Source organism: Arachis ipaensis, chromosome B04, assembly GCF_000816755.2.
Source record: "Arachis ipaensis cultivar K30076 chromosome B04, Araip1.1, whole genome shotgun sequence".
NCBI classification, from domain to species: Eukaryota; Viridiplantae; Streptophyta; class Magnoliopsida; order Fabales; family Fabaceae; genus Arachis; species Arachis ipaensis.
The window spans coordinates 95,704,537-95,724,658 of NC_029788.2; the positions used below are offsets into that span (position 1 = coordinate 95,704,537).

General features: G+C 35.6%; 1 protein-coding gene across 1 annotated transcript in view; it reads right to left on the minus strand.

Moving 5' to 3' along the window:
- Nucleotides 1-2,600, minus strand: part of LOC107636711 (Werner Syndrome-like exonuclease) — a 3,695-nt gene extending 1,095 nt beyond the window's left edge. The window contains exons 1-2 of the mRNA XM_016340204.2: nt 2,571-2,600; nt 177-245 (exon numbers count right to left, since the gene is read on the minus strand). Of these exons, the coding sequence (XP_016195690.1) occupies nt 177-245; nt 2,571-2,600 (99 nt within the window). The remainder of the gene's footprint in view (nt 1-176; nt 246-2,570) is intronic.

The following is a 20,122-nucleotide window of genomic DNA, read 5'->3' on the forward strand; positions in this document are numbered from 1 at the left end:
AATTTATTATTTTTTATTATTATTTTTAGAGTAAATAACTATTTTTAACTATGAAAGATTCAAGTATTGATAAATTCATTCATAAAAAAACAAAATTAACGATATACCCACTAAAAATAGATTTAGGTTGACAAAATTACCCATACTCTAAAATCTATTCAGAATTTTTAAATTACCTTTTCTAACATTTCACCATCACTGCAAGGACGGATGTCTATATATAATTGTGGGGGCAACCGCCCCCACTACAATTTGAACATTTTTTTAATAGTATATAATAATAAAATTTATTTGTCCCACTAAATTATTAGAATGATCAATTCTCAATTTAAATGAAATTTGTGCTTTTTCTTAGAAATCGACTCGAAAGAATATTCTTTATCTTTTTTTATATTAATTTTAATTTTTTTCCATAACAATTACATTAATTGAAAGAACTTTTTCAATTATAAATCTCAATAAGAATTAGCTTATAATTGTATGAGAAGTAAATTTCTAAATAAGTATTTACTTATATATATGTAAGGATAATACTACATATCCAAGTCTTTTTATGAACTAAGTCTAACCAAGTTAAACAATAATACTTGAAGTAAGTCTAACCAAAATTTTGTGTCTCTGTCCATCAGTGTCTTGTCATATCCTGTTCTCAGTGTCTTGTCATATCCTGTTTTTAGAAACAAACGCAGCCTTAGACTAACTTTGGTGGACTTGGTTAACAAAAGAACATGAATATATAGCATTATCCTATATAAAAAGATAGATATTTGGATTGTATTGTGAAAAGAGAGCTTACTTAATTTTTTTAAAATACGAAATCTAAATAATAAAATTCTAAATTATATGTTATTATTTAAATTACTATTTTAGTGTTTTAATTTGTAAATTAGATATTTTAAAAATAACCATATTATATATACATAGAATTAATCCCACAACCTTTTTTTTCTTTTTTCCTTTCACCGCCAACGCAACACCCGCATCCGTCATCATCTGATCATATCACCAATGAGCTCCGTTGAGTCCATTTTTGTTGTTGTCAGTATACCAAGAATTGATCTAATAACTGTAATGTCCATCTTCTTTATTCACTATCTACAATGTCCATTTTATTCCTCTTCTTATTCTGACACGTCAACCAACCATCTTGTGACACGTGGTATTAACCCACCACGTCATCATTCAACTGACGGAATGACTAATGTGACCAAGTCGTGTATCTTTCGGGAACGATTTTGATTAACTTTATCTTTCGATGACCAAAATAGAGATCGAAGTATCTTTCAGGGACGATTTTGATTATTAACTCAAGAATGATTGTAACTGAATTTTGTTTTAAGCATGAGGTGGCATTGGAGTAGGTATTGCGGTGGTGGAGTGTTGCGGAAATAATTCAACAAGAAGGTGAGTGTGGTGGTAGAAGAGGAAGAGGAAGAGGAAGAAGAAGAGAAAGATAGAAAGTGAGATTGGGTTAGGTAAAGAAGGGATAATTTGGAAATTCTAAATAATTTTTTAGAATTTGGATAGTTTTGTCAACTGGAATCTATATTCTATGGGTACAACGTTAATTTTATTTTTTCATTGATAGATTTGTCAGCACTTTAATCTTTCGTAGTTAGAAATGGTTATTTACCCTTATTTTAAACTATTAATTCAATTTCTTTAGTTTAATAATTCAATAACATACTTTTAAGTTTTAACCCACATTTTTAAAACTTGCATAGTTAAATAATGACAAAAATAATAAATTATGATGATCTTTTAATATTTTTCAATAATAAAATTAGTTTATTATTATTAAAAAAAGTCCGTTTATAGTTACTTAATTAAACTAATATGTTAAGAAATAAGAATATTTTTATGGAGACTAGAAAGAGTCTGTTGGTCGAAAATAATTTATTTCGAGAAACGAGTGTATTTGAGAAGTTAGTAAGCGTGTTTCTTCAAAGAAGAGCTTGCATCGAGAGAGAATCTTTAGCAAGGGATGTTGAGCAAGAGTCAAAACTACCACGTTTGGTCAACAAGTTGTTCGATGTGTTTAGTCGAGGGATCCAAGTTTTGAAGGTTACTTCTACCAGTTAGTTTAGACAAACAAAAGAAGCGGAAATAATTATTGATGGATTAATGTACGTGGGGAGTTACATTTCAATCTGATTGGTTGAAGATTTCTATAAATAGGATAAGACTCGAAGGCACAAAGGTTGAAACTTTGCTTCAGAAAATACTCACTCACACTCATATTTGCATTCGAGTTTCTTTTCTGTAGAGTTTCTTCCACCATTTTTATCTTTCCATTTACATTTTCTGTAAACTTTATTTTTCTTGCAAGTTTATCTTTCAAGCAACATTTAATTTCCTTGTCCAATTTTACGTTCCAGTATCTTTATTTTCCATTTTAAAAGTCCTTTGATCGAATCGAAGGTATTTTTCTGTTTCATTTAAATTCAATGCAAATCATTTCAAATTTAGTAAATTTATTTTTCAAGGTCTTTATTTATTGTTTTCAAATTTTCTTAAGTTTTTGTCTGATCGAAAGATTTTTGATGCACTTTGAGAAAACTGGTACTTACAAAGAGGGGTAGGTTTCGCTCCCAGACCATTAGATATCGAACCACCTTCGATTTGTTAAAAATTGATAAAATAAATTGGCACGTTCAGTGAGACAATTTTGAAAAAATTAAGTGTGTCAAATAATTTTATGTGACCATAGTGTATGCAATTAAGAAGTGGAAGGATAATACACATGGCGGATGAGGTTTCGAATGTTAATGGTGGTTCAACCACAAATGATACTGCACCAGTAGTTGCACAATCTTCAGACATTACTTCACGTTCAGAAGGAGTGGTAGTAAGTAAAATCGTGGTGTTTACCAGTGGCCAGACAGGGATTAATGGGCGTAATACACGCCCACGTGGTAACCCAATACCAACACAACCCTAAGTAACCGCTGGTTGGCCTCTTTATGGCCTTCCTCCAGGTTATACGCCACCAGTAAGTGGTTTTATCCCTCCAATTTAATTTGGAGGCATGGTTGGAGTGAACAATGTTCAAATGCCACAACAATATCCTGAGTATTCTCGAGATTTTAATGTGGGTTTTACATCGAATGCTTCCAATTCAATGGTCGCATTTTGACAACATGTAGAAGAAAGTCATCATGATTTGGTTAATTTGTTGACCCAACAATGACCACAATCCTAAATCCTATGATGGCATATTATGAGACGAAGTTTGAGTGTCTTGTAAGACAAGTAGAGCAGATTGCTTGAATTGTTAACTATGATATAGTTGAAAGGTAAAATAGAGGAGGAAACTATGATGATTTTGAAAACTTGCTTCAAAATGATGCCCTCAGAGGCAGGAAAAATCCTCAATTGATTTCTCGTGGCCATAATGTCGATGATGTATTGGCTCGATTACATGCTAATCAAGTTGGTGGGCGATATCAAGTCACGAAAATTGTGAAAGACGTCCTCAATAGGGTTGGATTCAATGTGGGTTTCATGAATCGACCCTATTTTGTGTCAGCTTTTCCCTCCTACTGTTCAAATGGTAGAAGTGCCAAGGGGAGTAAAAACACTAAAATAGTCATAAAGTTTGCTGGAGAAGTTGGGAGATCAACTACTGAACACGTTGCTCGATATTTAGTCGAGATTGGAAACTTGGCAATGATGAAAATTTGAAAATAAAGTTGTTTCCTTCTTCGTTAACGAAGAATGCATTTACCTGATTTTTGAATCTTAGACCAAATTCGATAACAACTTGGGCACAGTTAGAGAATGCTTTTCATGCCCAATTTTATCGGGAAAAATTGAACGTAGCAGTTACTAACTTAGTGGCTTTAAAACGTGAGGATGGCCAATCCATTGATGATTATATGATCCATTTAAAAAATGCTAGGAGTCGATGCTATGTGTCTCTTCCTGAAAGTGAATTAGTGAAAATAGAAACTATGGGATTAGGTTTTTACATGCGTCAAAAGTTGCTTAATGTTCATATACCTTATTTGGCTCATTTGGCTGAAAGAGTACGTCAGGTTGAAATTCTTAAGAAAGAAAAAGAAAAATATAAGAATGATGAGAGAAAGTTGAAAAGTAAGTCTTTTTCTCGAAAAGAAAAAGTGTCTTATGTAGCAATGGAATCCTTGGGTGAGGAATCCGATTTAGAGGCAGAAGTCAATTTGGCTGAACTAAAGAAAGAACCACCCTAAGTTTGTTCCTTACTTAGGAAAATCTCAATTAGTGATAAATCGAGTGATTCAAAATATAAGAGTGGAAAGAAATATAGTTTTGATATTTCGAAATCGGATCAAATATTCAATGTGTTGCTTAAAGATAAATAGTTAGTTTTACCTAAAAGCAGAACTTTGCTTTCGATAAAAAGTTTAAAAGGGAAATCTTACTGTAAGTTTCATCAAGCAACTAGCCATTCGACTAATAATTGTGTCCGTTTCAGGGATTTGATACAAGAGGCGATCATGGAAGGGCGGTTGAAATTCGATGATGGAAAGAAAGAAATGAAGGTTAATTTTGATCCCTTCGATACTGGAGCCAGTTTTGCTGAACCATATTTCGGTGTAAATATGGTTGGATTTTCTTATGATTTTGATACTGCCTTGGGAGACTTCGAGTCTAATGTTCGATCAGTCTATCCTAGCATAGGAGATGGGCTGTTAGAATTTTTGATGCATCAAAAACTGAAGGATCGGGTCGTATCTCTGTGTCCTTGATGTAATGCAGTTTTTGATACTAAAGTCGCAATAATCTTTGAGAAAGACAGAATGAAAAAGAAATTGGCTCATAGAGAGGAGCAAGCTCGGCAGAAGCATCTAACTCGACGAATAGAGGAATAGAGTTCTGGAGGCCCTCAGAGAAATTCTATTATACCTTTGAATCGTTCTCAGGCTCTGGGTGTGCAATAGATTCGAAATTGTCAGGAATTTCACAACAGGGACGCTCAGTACAGGCATAATCCACAATGGGGCCATCGAGGACCTCCTCAAGGTCGATACCCTTATTTCCGTGGCTGAGACAGAGGGAATCAAAGGGGAAGAGGAAAAGGTGGATGTCAGTTACCAAAGGCGTCTCAAGGTGATAAAGCTAAGGGGGCAACCCCTTCTGTTCACTCCCGGGTGGTGTTCCCAGTTGATAGAGAAACATACCCAAAGAAAATTCCATCTCCTGCCAAGTTGGATAAAAGCAAGGCTGTGATAGTCACTCCTGAGATCGACAAAGAGAAGGTTGCTGATTTGGATAAGGAGTATTTCAAGGAAGGGAAAGATGAGGGAAAGATGAGATGGTCAGTACTATCTCAATTATCCCAACTAAATATCTGGGAGAATATGAAGGAAATCCAGGTGAGGATTATGATGTCGATGACGAAGAAGCTTTCTCGATTATTCTATATGAGGATGAACCAGGCTATTTTTAAAGGCCTTCTGAGAGGCAGAAGTCTCATCTTTGCGCATTGCATATTACAACGATGATGAGTGGGATTAAAGTGAGTAATGTTTTAATCGATGGAGGAGCAGCAATTAGCCTTTTGCCAAAAAGGATGTTAATGAAGGTAGGAAAGCATCCTGATGATCTAATTTCCACTAATATTTTTGTGACAGATTATAGTGGAGTTTCTACTCCTACAAAAGGGTTAGTTACCCTTGGGGTGTAGGTTGGGTCCTCTGATCGAAACACTGTCTTCGTGGTTGTGTCATTGAAGGTTAGCTATAACGCCTTATTGGTGCGTGATTGGATCCATGGAGTTAGAGTTGTACCATCTACTGTGCATCAAAGCGTCCTTTTATGGACAGAAGAAGGGAAACCTGAAGTGGTCAAGGCTGATTCAAATCTGTATGTCAAACAATTGCATGTTGATTTCAGGGTGTATAGTTCTAAATTGAAGCCTTTGAATGTCGACAGGGTGCTTAATTCCTTCAATTGTGAAGGTTTTTTCTTGACTTCAGAGGGTTTGAATGTGAAGCTCTGCCATCCACAACTTGATGCTCCTCCAATTGGTTAGGACTGTTTAGCATAAGTGGTGATTTGAAGACGTCCCTCCATGGTTGATGAACGAGACGTCTCGAATTACCTAGTAACTTTAAGAAATTATCTACATAGTTTTTCTTCTGTTGAAAATAAAGTGGTTCTTCTGATGAAGTTGAATCATCTAGGGATTTAGTTTCCTCTTTCCCAGTTTGTAGTACAAATTCAATTTCTTTAATCGAATTTAGTCATGGCTTAAGTTCCTTTTGTTTTCCTAGTTTTAATAATGTTATCGATCAAACTACTGTTGATATAGCAGAAGTCCATTGTATCGAAAACAACTCAGTTGTTGAATTGGATAATAATAATAATAAAGTATTTTCAGTTCCAATAAATCTGTTGATTTATCTTTTGATTGCATCTATGATTTGAAATTTTGGGTTTCAAGAAATATTTAGTAAAAGATGATGAAGTTACAAAAGGTTTCGAGTCACAGGATCCTTTGGAAGAAGTTAATTTGGGATCTGTTAATGATGTTCGGATCACTTACATATGTAAGAACCTTGTGGAACCATTTCCAATAGAATTACTCACTCCTTTATATGAATTCAAAGATTTCTTTGCTTGAGATTATCATGAGATGCCTGGTCTTGATCGTTCTCTTGTGGAACATCGATTAGCATTAAAGTCATTTGCTTGACCAGTAAAGCAAACGCCTCGACGTTTTGCTCCTGAAATCAATCAAAAGATTAAAGAGAAAATTGAACGTTTGATTAAAGCAAAATTCATTTGAACTGCACGTTACATGGAATGGGTCTCGAACATTGTTCCCGTAATGAAGAAGAATGGAAAGTTGCGAGTATGCATTGATTTTTGATATTTGAATCATGCTACTCCAAAGGATGAATATTTTATACCCATAGCAGATATGTTAATTGATTCTACAGCGGGTAATGAAATTCTGAGTTTTATGGATGGTTACTCAGGATATAACCAGATTTTCATTGCAGAGGATGATGTATCCAAAACCACTTTTCGATGTCCTAGAGCATTGGGATGTATGAATGAGTGGTTGTGCCGTTCGGTTTAAAGAATGCTGGTGTTACATATCAATGTGCCATGAATACTATTTTCCATGTGTTTATTGGAGTATTTATGGAAGTTTATATCGATGATGTCATGGTTAAGTCCAATTCAGTAAATTAACATCTCAATCATTTAAGGCAGGCGTTTAAAACGATGCGGTAAAAAGGGTTAAAAATAAATCCTTTGAAATGTGCATTCAATGTGTCTCCAGGGAATTTCCTAGAATTTGTAGTTCACAAAAAGGGGATTTCCATTAATAAAAACAAAGCTAATGCAATCTTAGAATTGCCTCCTCAAGTGCATCATTTCTTGGAAAGGTTAATTATCTTAGAAGGTTTATATCAAACTTTTCAGGTTGAACTCGAATATTTGCACCCCTAGTAAAGCTTAAAAATGAAACACAGTATGAGTGGACAAGAGAGCATCAAGAAGCATTTGAATCGATCAAGGCTTATTTGTCTAAAGCTCCAATAATGGCAACTGTTCGTCCTCATGAGCCTTTAAAATTGTATATCACAGCATCTTCGAATACTATTAGATGCATATTGGCTCAAGATGATGAAGAAGGACATGAATGTGCCATTTATTATTTTAGTAGAGTGTTAACTAAAATCGAGACGAGGTACTCTCCCATTGAAAAATTGTGTTTGTCTTTCTATTATGCTTGCATGAATTTAAAATGTTACATGGTTGCAAAAACTGTGAAGGTGATTGCACAAACATATTTGGTCAAATACATGTTATCCTATCTTATGCTAAAAGGTCGATTAGAAAAATGGATGCTTGCATTGACAGAATTTGATTTGCAATACACACCGGCTAAGACTGTGAAAGGTCAGGTCATTGCAGATTTTCTAGTAGATCATTTGAATAATCTCAATGACCGGGGGGCAAATGTGATCGATGTAGTATCCAATTGTTGGAAATTATATTTTGATGGTCCAAAACACAAGGATGGTACTGGAGTTGAAATTTTAATTATTTCCCTAAAAGGTGTTCCATCAGAATTTCTTTTCGAATTAAAATATCCTTGTTCGAATAATATAGCCAAATATGAGGCTTTGATATTGGGCCTCAAAATTTTGGCTGGTAAAGGGGATTTAGATATTCAAATTCTTGGAGATTCCCAGTTTGTTTTAAAATAGTTGTCTAAAAAATTCAAATGTAATAATGAGAAATTACAAAAGTATCTATTGATAGCATGGGAGTTACTGGCATCTTTTTGAAAAATATCATTGGTTCACATTTCAAGGATGTGGAATGAAATTGCTAATGAATTAGCCCAAATTGCATCGAAGTATAAGGTATTTCCTGAAACGCTAGAAAAACTGGCAAGAGTTCGTCGGATCTTGGTACCCTTTGAAGAAAGAGAGGCTTTAGCCTTGGATGAATGGGATGACGACGATTGGAGAAAGCCAGTTGCTGAATATCTAAAAGATCCTAGCATTTGGGTTTAAAGGAAAGTAAAGTTAAAAGTAATGAATTTTGTGTTGATGGCTGATGAGTTGTATGGAAAAGGCATCGATGGAAGTCTTTCTAGATGTTTAAGTCAGTCAGATAAATATATTGCTTTGGGAGAAGTTCATAAGGGTATATGTGGTGCCCATCAGGCTGGAATGAAAATGAAGTGGGTATTTCGACGAGATCATGTTTATTAGCCTTCCATGATCAAAGATTGTATTGATTATGCAAGAGCATATCAAGAATGCCAACAACATGGAGTAATACAACAAATCCCAGCTTTTGAATTACATTCGATTATTAAGCCATTACCTTTTCAAGGTTGGGCTTTGTTTTTGATCGGAGTAATACACCCGCCTTCGTCAAAAAATCATAAGTTTATCCTAGTGGCAATTGATTATTTCACCAAGTGGATGGAAGCCATTCCTTTAATCGAAGTAGGGAAAAATAAAATTATAGACTTTATTGAAGAATATATAATTCATCAATTTGGGATTTCCCAAACTTTAAGCACCGATCAAGGAACTATGTTTACTGGTCAACGTCTTAAAAATTTTGCAGCTTCGAGGAATATCACTATGATAACTTCAATCCCATATTATGCACAAGCAAATGGTCAAGTTGAGGTAGCGAATAAAATATTGATCAATTTGATTAAAAAGAAAATTGGTCGTAAACCTCAGACTTGGCATGAGATTTTGAGCCAAGTATTGTGGGCTTATCAAAATTCACCCGGAGATTCAACGGGTACTTCTCCTTATAAGTTGGTATATGGTCATGATGCAGTATTGCCATTAAAAATTAATCTTAATACATTAAGAATAATGAGGCAAGATGATTTACCAATCAAATATTACTAGAATGCAATGTACAACGAGTTAAGTGACTTAAATCAAGAATGTATAGCACTTGAAAATATGGTCTACCAAAAGAACAGCATTGCTTGAAGTTATAATCGTCGAGTTAAAGAAAAGTGTTTTAGTATAGGAGAGTTGGTGTTAAAGATTATATTTCCAACTGAAAAGAAATCGAAATTTCTTGGTAAGTGGTCTCATAATTGGGAAGGACCTTTTCAAGTAGTCAACTTGTATTCCGGGAATGCATATCGAATTAAAGATATCGATTCGGGAAGTGTGATTATGTCGATAAATGAAAAATACTTAAAACAGTATCGATGCATGTAGTATTAAATCTTAATATATATGAAGAAAAGGGAAGTACAGGTGTTAAAAGTCTATCAAAAATTAAATCTTCTAAAAAAAGGGTGTTAAAAGATCTTCGAGCTCCATTCGAAGTTGTGCTCTTTCATCATTGAGAGCAAAATAAGCTCTGGATTCTTCATGTTCATCATATTGAGCTCTATCATATCTCCTTCCAATATCTTCTTGCTTGGTTTCCAATTCACAGAGTTCTTTGAAGAGCTCTTGTCTCTCTTGTTGCGCTACTGTGTAGGGCTCTGTTAACTCAACCCTTCGTGCTCGAATCCTGGCAAGTTCTCTTTCGAGTTCTTTTTCTCGTCTATCAAAGTAAGCTTGAGTATTTGCAGCTTGAGCAATTCTCAATTCATATTCTTTGTATGATGTTTGAATTGATTGAAGGACAGCGCTAACTTCTTGCAATTCTGTTTCGATTTTAGCCACTCTCTCTTGAGCTTCTTTCAACCTGTCTTGAGTGGTGGCACAGTTGTTTGAAATCTTGAGAAATTTTCTACTATAGAAGAGAATTGAGAAGGAACTTGGAATTCAAGGAAAGAACTCAAAAGTTCAGACAAAAGGCTGCACAAGTCAGACTATGCAAACCATTCATCAACATTATAGGTTAGTAGCTTTAAGAGAGAAGTTAATTGCTCAAGAGTTGTGGAGTTGAGTCTTGAAAGAAGATTCGATTTGGATAGGTCTTTAGTAACTGGCCCCGGAGCAGGAATCTCGTGAATCTCTTCCTCTTGAGTGATTTTTGTCAAAATGGCCACTAACTTAGCCAACTTAGTTTCCTAAAAGTTAGGATTCTATGAAGAAGAAGGTCCAGTTGGCTTTATTGGACTGGGTGTTTTGTGAGGTGGAGGTGTAATTTCTCTGGTGTTTGGAATACTGGCTTCTGGAATAGAAGAAGTGAGAGTTTGTGCAGTTGGAGATTCAAGAATTGAGTCAGTATTGATAGGAGAAGGAGGATTGAAAATATGTACAGCTTGAGGGGATGGAGGTTGTTCTTGAGTCAGATCGACTAAATTTGGTGTTTCAACAGTCGTTGGGAGGATGATCTAAATGGGTTCCACTAAAATCACAGTTTGAGCAGAAGAATGGGACTCTTGTGGCTCTAATCTAGGCTGGTCCCCTTGTTTTTCTAGTTCAGGGACAAGTGAGGAAGAAGAAATAGATTGAGTAACCTCCTCAACCTGAGATATGAAAAACTTGTTTACAGGTGAAATATTTCAGGTTTAATTAAGAAATTTTAAATCAATAAAATTATACATGAATGGGTTTCCTACGAATGAGGTGTGGGAATGGACAGTCTCTAATGAATCCTCTGAATCTGACTCATTAGAGGAAGCGAAGATGTCTGTTTGGGATGGTTGTTCACTTTTATCAGAGGAGCTTTCACTCGATTATTGAATCTGAATGGAGATCAAAAAGTTGAGAACAAGGTATGTTCAAAAAATGTGGTAATGAAAACTTAGAAAGAGATTCGATTAAAGGTTTACCTTTTTATAAGCTTTTGTAGAAACTTTTTTAATCTTCTTTTGTGATTGCTTGTGCTGCACTGTGGCTTCAATTTTTCTTTTCGAGGTCCTTTTTTGGTGAGCCTTCAGCAACTGGGAGAATATTTATTGAGGAATTTTTTATCTCATCAAAAGTGCGACTATATTGGGAAAAATACTTGGTCCACCATTCGACAAAAGATTTAGTGACAAATGAACTACGCATATAGAGAAGATGAGCGTAGTTGTTTCGATGTTGTTGATTGACAGCAAGGCAATTATCAATGCTTTTCTTTGATCTAAATTCGATATAACAGAGAGCATTGTCATTTCGAAGAATAGGTACAGGGATGGCTTGAGAGAAGCCCATCTGTCTAGCAACATAATGGGGGGCATTGACGGGCGAAAAATTGCCGATTAAAAATTTATAATAAGAATAGCGTTCCAAGTACAGTTCTTAACTGACAAAAATTCCACTTATCAATTTAAAAAGAGTTGTCACAATTTAAGAACAAAATACTGGGAGTAGAATTCCCAGGTCGTCTCCCAACGAGTTGACAAAAGAGTGCAATTTATTGGTCAGGAGTTTTTTGAGAAATTTTTAGAGTTGGAGAACCGAAAAATAAAATGATTATTAATTAAAGCAATAGAATTTAACAAGTGAATTTATATAATTAAAATAAAAGGCCTTGACCGGGAGAAGATTAATTGGAAGTTCTATCGTTGTTGAATTTTTCCAAGTGTAATAGTAAGAGGTTGTTGTTTTCACTTAGTTAACCTTTACCGAATAAAGGAAAGTCAAGTAATTGAGCCGACTTTGATTCACAAGTCCTAATCCTCTCCTATGGAAGGATTAGCGTTAGTGACTAGAGAGTTAGCCAACACTTCCAATTAAAATTAACACTTGAGTATTCCAACTCAAGGGTCTCCTATTAATCAACTCCCAAGTCAAGTTAGGAGTCTACTCCATTGACATGAATGCCATTTTCATAAATGATAAAAGGGAATGAAAAGAAGACATGGAAATTCAAATAAAATAATAACAGAAAATTAATTAAAGGTAAAAATAACTCTTTGCATTAATACTTTCCAAACTCAAAGATATCCAAATGTAATTCTGAACAGGGTAAATGGGTGATTAAAAGAGTAAGAAAATAAGGAAACAAACTAGAATGATGAAAACTTCAACGGAGATAGTAACTCTTCTCAATATCCCAATCAAAAGCATAAAATTCTAAAACTATGAATATGAAGAACCCTAGAGGAAGAAGTGTTTTTTCTCTAAGATTCAAAACTAAACTAAAAACTGTGTAAAAGTGAATATTTGTTGAGTCTCTGCTTGTTCCCTGGCTCTAGTCTGCGTTTCTGGGCCGAAAACTGGGTCCACACTCAGCCCAAAATTGCCCCCAACATTTTCTGCAATTTCTGCACGTGGCGCACGTCACGCGTACGCGTCAGTCACGCGTACGCGTCGATGGTCCTCTTCACGTGTCACGTGTACGCGTCAGTTACACGCACACGTTGCTGTGCAATTTTGCTTGTCACACGTACGCGTTAGGTACGCGTACGCGTCGCTGTGAAAAGCTCCAAGTCACGCGCATGCGTGAGCCATGTGTGCGCGTCGATCCTCGCTGGTCATCTCCTTTGTTTCTTGTGTTCCTTCCATTTTTGCAAGCTTCCTCTCCATCCTCTAAGCCATTCCTGCCCTATGTAGCCTAAAAACACTTAACACACAGATCACGTCATCAAATGGTATACAGAGGAATTAAAAATACACTTTAAAGGCTTAGGAAGCAAGTTTTCAATTATAGAACAAAATTGGGAAGGATTTGTAAAATCATGCAAATTTATGAATAAGTGTGCAAAGAATTGATAAAAACCAATCAAATTAGCACAAGATAAACCATAAAATAGTGGTTTATCAGGCATAAAGGGTCACCTTGAACTATTCTTTCTTATATGGAGGTAACCAATCGGAATTACCTGAACAACAAGGAGATTTGCCCAAGTTGTGTTGGCTACTTCGTTTTCTTCATCATCAGAAGGAAAAAGAAGGCGCTCAAACCATGCTGGGCCACAGTTTCGACGCAGGAAGAAAGTAAATTTCAAATCATTATTGTTAAAGCTCTTGCAGGGGTGGAAGACTGAAAAGACAATCCAAAATAAGTCTTCAGTCGATTTGACATTTTCAAAGTTTGGTTGAAAAGGGGCCAATCGAAATCCTTCAATGTGTTATTTTTCTGAAGCACTGCCCCCGTCTTGCTTCATGTAGTTTCCGAACACAACGTTTAACCAAAGTTGTAGGAGCCAAAGAGGGCCACCTACACTGATCGATGAGTTGGCTCGGAGACAATCAACTAAATACCCAAGTTCATCATACAAATGCCTCAAAATCAATTTGGCTAAATTGAATTTGTGACCTTCATGCAAAAAGGCAGCCAAAGGAAGAGATCTTAGGATTGTTCCAAAAAGGATTTTTTGGGGTCGATAAAAGGAGCGATGAAGAGATCTTGTTTGAAGAGTAAATCTTCCCCTTTGGCGTTGGAAAAGAAATCGAATTTCTTGCTGGCACGTTCCAAAGTCTGAATGGGGCCAACAAAACAGCACGTCTCATTATCTACAGTGAAAGGAATAAGAATCCTCTTGTCAGTAGGCAAAAGTTGAGGATCTTCAATAATTTCATCATTGAATTGGTTTAGTACTTGCAGGGTTGGTGGTTCATAAGCTTGAGTTATAGGACCTTTGCCCTTTTCTTGGGCAGTGGGGGTCTTCTGAACTAAAGGAGAAGCCATTGATGGTTCATAAGTTGGTGATGATAGAGTTGATTGCAGAAGGTGGAATCGTGCAGAAAGTTCAGAGAAGAGAGGAAGATGAAGATTGAAAATAGAAATTTAATGGTTGTAAAATCCGGTTAATTAATGACTAATTAACTCATAAATTAAAATTTATTCTAGAAAATTAGAAATATAAATTTTATGGTTTAATATGATAGAGAAAATTAAAACGAAAATTTTTGACACAAATTTTAAAGAATTCGGCCTAAGATTGGGCCATTGGCCCAACCCAAGTTCATTAAATACATAGAAGCCAGCTTCCTCTTCTTCTCCAAAGAGAAACACACACTGCACATACACTTGGCGTCGAGCTCTACAAAGCCCATAAGGTTGTGCAAGAGGTGAGCCACATTTTCTTGCTTGTCTTCCCAGCCTTGATTTCAAAAATCTTGAGTGAAAATGTTGAAATTGTGAGCTCTTTTGTGTTATAAGATCCAATTAACTTGAAGGGAAGGCTTAGTCTTGCCTCTTTGATCCTTGGGTAAGGTAGTGTGCATGTGAATGTTGAAGCTTAATTGAAGTCTTGGAAGGCTTGGAATGGGCTTTTGGTATTGAAAATCTATTCTTGGATGTGTCGAAGCCTTGAGAGCTTGTAAAAAGGTGAAATTGGAAGTGTTTCGGGTTGAGCGGGAAATCGACCAAGGTATGATTTCGGTTTCCTGTATCTAAAATATAATGTAATGTGAAAATTTAGGCTAATGATCCTAGGATAGGGATTGGATGGTTGATGTTGATGATTGGCTTGAAAATGATTATGATGCATTTGGCTAATATCCTTGGAGGTTATGAATTTGGTGTTCTTGTTGATGAATGTATGAATTGTTTATGATATATATTAGGTTGTGTATAATGATTTAGTGAAATTGAAGTTGATATTGTATTTGATATGGATATTTAGTGAGTTATATTGATTGTTGAGAAATTGGAAATGTTGGGTTGGTTTTAAAAAGAATTTGGAAGTGTATGTTTTGAAAATTGGAGGTTTGTGAATTTTGTGAAATTAGTGGTTTTTGGCCCAGCTTTTAAGGAGCATAACTTGGTCTCCAGACTCCCAATTTCTGTCAAATTTGTTTAGAAATAAAATTGGGTCCGAGATGTTTATGCCGTTCGAAGAACGGAGGAAAAATGTTTTATAATGAGGAAGTTATGCTCGATCGAAGTTTGGTGCGAAAATTGGATAAAATGGGACTTAGCAGCTTTTTGTATTTCTGCATAACATGCGTACGCATGCATCTCGTGCGCGAGCAAAATCGCATGTCCATGCGTACGCGTTGCCCACGCGTGGGTGTGACATGAGGATTTTGCGTATGCGAAACTCTCATGCGCGACTAGTCGATTCTGCCTGGTCAGCATGCGTGCCTGAGAAAGAGCAATGCGTACGTGTAATGGGCTAAAATGCGTGCTCACGCGTACGTGTGGCCCATGCATACGCGTGACGGGGAATTTCTTTGGCGATCACACGTATGCATGACCCTATTTTCCAGTAAGTATGATTTTTGTGTTTTTAAAACCAAATTTCAAGGCTCTAAACCCCCATTTTCATCCTTTAAGTCTCAATTCATAATAGAATGCCTAGTGATTAAGAAGAAGCTAGGGAATGGGGTAAATTGTAAATGAAGAAAAGGGTAAATTATGAGGAATTATGACTAATGATGATTATATGAGTTGTTGAGGATGAAGGTGGAAGTGTTGTGAATGATATGAGCCGAATGGCCGTATATGATAATGAGTTATGGTTGGTTATGAATTATGATTATAAGCCGGATGGCTAAGATAAATATTGATTTATGGCTGAGCATGAATGCATATATGCTGGTTGATTGATATTGTGATTGTTGCACTTTCACCTATCTGAGATACGATTTTTCCTGGTTGAAAGCAGTGGCTAGCCACCACGTGCTCCACGTTGAGACTCGATACTCTGTTGACCCTATGTCGTAAGTATGGCCAGACACTATGAAAGTTCCGGATGAGCTCGCCCCCGTGGATAAACACCAGTGAGGGTGTTGTATATATGTGATTATGATTATGTTTGTGAATAACTCGAGTTGGGGATGCGCGACAGAGGGACAGTCCAATGGTTAGCTACCAGGACTTGTCGGGTTGGCTTTATAACCGACAGATGAGACTCATCAGCCACTAGGACAGGCATGCATCATATGCATTTATATGTTTGTTTGGTGTGATTTGTTTGGAATGCCTAATTGACTGCATAAATACTTGCTACTTGTTTAACTACTGTATCTGCTTCCTGTTTGTGATTTCCTTGCTTGATATAATTGTGTTTGCATATAAAATTATCGGTGGCGGTTGGGAGATTCGGAGGAGTTGGAAAGGGGAGTTTTAGTTAGACTGAAGATCCTTAGTTAGTTGCCCATTTTCGTTTCTCATGGTTTAGTTATGTTTATATGCTTTAATTATGAATTGGGAGTTCTAGGATTGCCTTCGGCTTTCCCAAGACATTATATGTTAAATATGTGGGCACTGTTACCATGCTGAGAACCTCCGGTTCTCACCCATGTAGATTTTCTGATTTTCAGATGCAGGACGTGAGGCTCCTCGATGAGGCATGCTGGAGACTTTGATTTTAGCGAAGATCCTTAGCTCTCAAGACTTTATTTTGGTTTTATGTACTTACTTAGATACTTATTATCTCCACTGTTTATATATAAACTGTATTAACTCCTCTTAGAGGTTATTTTGGAGACTCGGGTTTTGTAACTCAGTATTTTGGGTTTTCTTTTGGGCTGTTCCTATATATCTATATATGTATAACTATGTGCTCGGATTGGTTACCTTCGCGAATCGAGACCTGAGCTTTGCTAGCTGTATCTCGACACTCTATTGTATATATACTCGTGTTAGCTTATTCTTTATCTGCTTCGTTACGTTATCGATCGTAGTGTTGCGCCTTTCAATTTAAAGATTTTGTTTTATTCCTTTTTCTTCAAAGGCTCATAGTTATAAAAAAATTTCACACTACTATATATATAAAATTTTATTTTTAGAGGTCGTAATACCTCGCCACCTCTGTTTTATGACTTAAGCATAAAACTCTGTGTGGTAGGGTGTTACAATGGTGAATGATGATAGAAGTTTAATTCAGTAAAATAAAAAGGTGCTCTGCCGTTTCATATGATGAAGTTTAAAATTTGAAATTGGGTAACTTCTTGGAGAAGGCGAAGTGGCGGAGAGAGAAGCTGAGCATAGTGGGAAACATGTTGGGATATGTGCGAGTAAATGAAAAGTAATGAATTTCATTTATGATTAATTAATTTTTGGTGGCGTCATAATAAGTGTAGTTACGATTAAGTGTTTTGTTTTAGGATGATATCGAAAAAGAAAAACACATTAATCCTAAGGGGCAATTTGTTGGTCGAAAATAATTTATTTCGAGAAACGAGTGTATTCAAGAAGTTAGTAAGCGTGTGTCTTCGAAGAAGAGCTTGCATCGAGAGAGAATCATTAGGAAGGGATGTTGAGCAAGAGTTAGAACTACCACGTTTGGTCAACAAGCTGTTCGATGTGTTAAGTCGAGGAATCCAAGTTTCGAAGGTTATTTCTAACAGTTACTTTGGACAAACAAAAGAAGCAGGAACGGTTATTGATGGATTAATGTACATGGGGAGTTATATTTCAATCTGATTGGTTGAAAATTTCTATAAATAGGAAAAGACTCGAAGGCACAAAGGTTGGAACTTTGCTTCAGAAAATACTCAAGCACACTCATATCCCAGTAAATTTTTGAGTCTGCGTTTGAGTTTCTTTTCTGTAGAGTTCCTTCCACCATTTTTATCTTTCCATTTACATTTTCTGCAAACTTTATTTTTCTTGCAAGTTTATCTTTCAAGCAACATTTAATTTCATTGTCCAATTTTATGTTCCATTATCTTTATTTTCCATTTCAAAAGCCCTTTGATCGAATCGAAGGCATTTTTCTATTTCATTTAAATTCAATGCAAATCATTTCAAATTCAGTTAATTTTTTTTTCAAGGTCTTTATTTATTGTTTTCAGATTTTCTTAAGTTTTTGTCCGATCGAAAGGTCTTTAATGCACTTTGAGAAAACTGGTACTCGCAAAGAGGAGTAGGTTTTGCTCCCAGACCATTAGATATTGAACCACCTTCGATTTGCTAAAAATTGATAAAACAGAGTCATACAACCAACTTCCAAAGTTGTTGAATGTAATAGAGCGTTGTTTGGTTGGTATAATACATAATCTCCAATCTTTGGAACTTTGACTCTATGCAATTCGATAAAGTATTCTGAATATTTTCTTCTTGTATTACAATATTCACTTCTTATATCTATTGATGATACTCATTTTTATGAAAAATATGTAAGGATTCTATTAAAGGTGATATAACCTGCCAAGTCACCTACTTCATGATTCATATATAGTCATGTACAAAAAATGGTAAGTTCATGAGCATTGTTGATCTCCACGAGTATCACTAACATATCTCTAAGTCAAGGAATAATGGGATCTACCTGATATGCATGGTGGTACTAGACTTGTCAGTTATCATTAGACTATAAATCAACCAAAGGATTTAATATCGTGTATATTGTTTAAGAACATCAAGTAGCGCATTGATGAGCGGATAATTTATATGCTTTTTGGTATTGTTTTTAGTATGTTTTTAGTATATTTTAGTTAGTTTTTATTATGTTTTTATTAGTTTTTAAATAAAAATCACATTTTTGGACTTTACTATGAGTTTGTGTGTTTTTCTGTGATTTCAGGTATTTTCTGGCTGAAATTGAGGGACCTGAGCAAAAATCGGGTTCAGAGGCTGAAAAAGGACTGCAGATGCTGTTGGATTCTGACCTCCCTGCACTCGAAGTGGATTTTCTGGAGCTACAGAAGCCCAATTGGCGCGTTCTCAATTGCGTTGGAAAGTAGACATCCTGGGCTTTCCAGCAATATATAATAGTTCATACTTTGCCTAAGATTTGATGGCCCAAACCGGCGTTCCAAGTCAGCATAAAAATTCTGGCGTCAAAACGCCAAAACTGGCATAAAAGCTGGAGTTAAACGCCCAAACTAGCACCAAAGCTGGCGTTTAACTCCAAGAAAAGTCTCTACACGTGAAAGCTTCAATGTTCAGCCCAAGCACACACCAAGTGGGCCCGGAAGTGGATTCTGCATCATTTACTCAGTTCTGTAAATCATAGGTTACTAATTTTCTACAAATAGGACCTTTTGCTATTGTATTTTACAGACTTGAACACACTTGATCATACTTTTCATCTTGGAACTTGTATGTTCAAGAAAAGTAGCAATGATTAGCTTTTCTTCCCATTATCTGAAACAAGTACCACAATAAATATAATTCATCAACAAGCATAAAGCAAAATCAATGAATATAATTTTCTATACAAATCGTTTTCTTCACCCAACTATCATGCGAACAAACTCTGCTAGAATTACCTAAGTCTTGGCTGCTTCTCCCCAACTCTTGGAGAGACTACTACGATTTGGGAGAATTGGAACTGCGCTAGGTTTTATGTTCGAATTGTGAAGAGTTAAATTGATGCCTTAAAAAATTTGGCCACATCATCTAACAGCTACAGTGCCATGTATCATTTAAAATTGCTATAACAGTTTTTCGGTGACGAAAAACGTTGGAAAGACCAAATTGAAGCACGGGTCAAAATTTCAGGATACAATTTGAGTCGATTAAAAGTTTAAGGGCTAAATTGCGTCGGAGATCAAATTTTAGGGACCATTTTGAATATTAACACCTAATTGATAATAAAAATAAAAAATTTTGATAATCTTTTAATATTTTTTTAAATATTTACTTACACGGTAATGAAGGAATTTTAGTTCAAATTCTAAAAGTTGTAGAAAGAACAAAAAATAATATTTAGAGATGGGTGCCCCAATTCTTCATAGTTTCAAAATTTATTGAATGAAGTAGAACATGTACGCCAGCATCATTAGAATTTATGTAATAACTCTTCATTTACCAACTTCGTAAATCGTAAGATGACTTCTTTCGGACTTTATTTCAATATAGTAAATTATTATATATTCAAGCGGTTCAACAGCTGTTTTTC